This window comes from Arachis ipaensis, chromosome B10 (assembly GCF_000816755.2).
Source record: "Arachis ipaensis cultivar K30076 chromosome B10, Araip1.1, whole genome shotgun sequence".
Taxonomy (NCBI): domain Eukaryota; kingdom Viridiplantae; phylum Streptophyta; class Magnoliopsida; order Fabales; family Fabaceae; genus Arachis; species Arachis ipaensis.
The window spans coordinates 135,238,346-135,239,633 of NC_029794.2; the positions used below are offsets into that span (position 1 = coordinate 135,238,346).

At 27.9% G+C, this 1,288-nt stretch overlaps 1 protein-coding gene across 1 annotated transcript in view; it reads right to left on the reverse strand.

Moving 5' to 3' along the window:
* Positions 140 to 1,288, reverse strand: part of LOC110268170 (B3 domain-containing transcription factor VRN1-like) — a 1,945-nt gene continuing 796 nt past the window's right edge. Inside the window, exons 2-4 of the mRNA XM_021114049.1 lie at positions 1,107 to 1,211; positions 797 to 867; positions 140 to 525 (exon numbers count right to left, since the gene is read on the reverse strand). Coding sequence (XP_020969708.1) covers positions 295 to 525; positions 797 to 867; positions 1,107 to 1,211 — 407 coding nt within the window. The 3' untranslated portion in view covers positions 140 to 294. The remainder of the gene's footprint in view (positions 526 to 796; positions 868 to 1,106; positions 1,212 to 1,288) is intronic.

Here is a 1,288-nt window from a genome sequence, read left to right on the forward strand (position 1 = left end):
GCTAATTAATAGTACTTACTACGCCATAATCAACAATCCATCATATGGGAGTTTTTTTTTTGAAACAAAAAGCTCAATACATCAAAGTAGAGCATCAATTAAAAAAGTACTAAACAAATAAAATAAACAAAGCATCATATGGGAGTTTAGTTACCAAAATACATACAATGATGACAAAATTAAACTCCAAACAGTTAAATTAGTAACCCATATAAGAACACAAAAGAGTAGCAACCTAAGATGAAATCAAAAGCCTTAATCTTGTGCTACATAGAACAAACACACAAAACCTCACTATTTTGATTTTTTAGTTGAAACTTCAAAGATAAGATTTTGGTCATCAACGAGTTCGAAGGAACAAAAGTCACCAGTATTCAATTTGCATTCTTTTGCAAAATTCAACCATCCTTCAGAAAATGCACCGCGTGCTAACAATTTCACTGGCCGTAAAATTTCTCCAAATTTCAAATTCACAAGTTTTCCAAGACAATCTTTGTGCCTACGACAAAATCCGTTTGGTATGAACTGCAAAAATAAATAAATAAACAAATAAAATAAAAAGACAGCTGGATGAATAAGTAGCTTATATTACGCAATAAGCACGGTTTTGATAAAAAATCATGTGCAGTTAATTTCATATGAAAATGATAGTCTGAAAATTTTAAGTCTGTCAAATCAATTGACGACTCTCAGTTATTAATTTTATATAAAGTTATCAATTTTAAGATATCCATCTCTTTTTCATATTTTTAAAATTTTTAAAATATTTACTTATAAGTTATAATTATAATCTTACCACAGTAGATCCACTAAGGTGATAATCTTTAATTTCAAGGATAAATTGATTTTCCTGCATGTTGGGAGCTCCTGCAGAAATATATAAAGAATGAAAATATATTTATAGAAATTAAAATAATGTATTTATTTTGCTATAAGCCTTTAGATGATTTAGACCAAAAAGATTTCTTATTTTAAAACCACTTAAATCTTCAAATTAATAATTTATTCAAGTAAGAAATTAAACTCTCAAAAACCAATTGTAAATATGGCATAACATGATAATTGTATACACCAGGAGAAAAAAAAAGGGAAAGAATAATATTTACTGTCACGGATTCTGAAAGAAGTTCCATCACTGCTTCTTTTTCTTTTTCTAGATTGACTGGTTTGCCCTTGCACTTTGTTTAGCTGAGGGAGGCTTTGATGATGGTCTGCTACATGCCATAACAATTAAATAAAAATGAGAATAGAATAATATATATTATTTTTTAAAAGAATAATGATTATC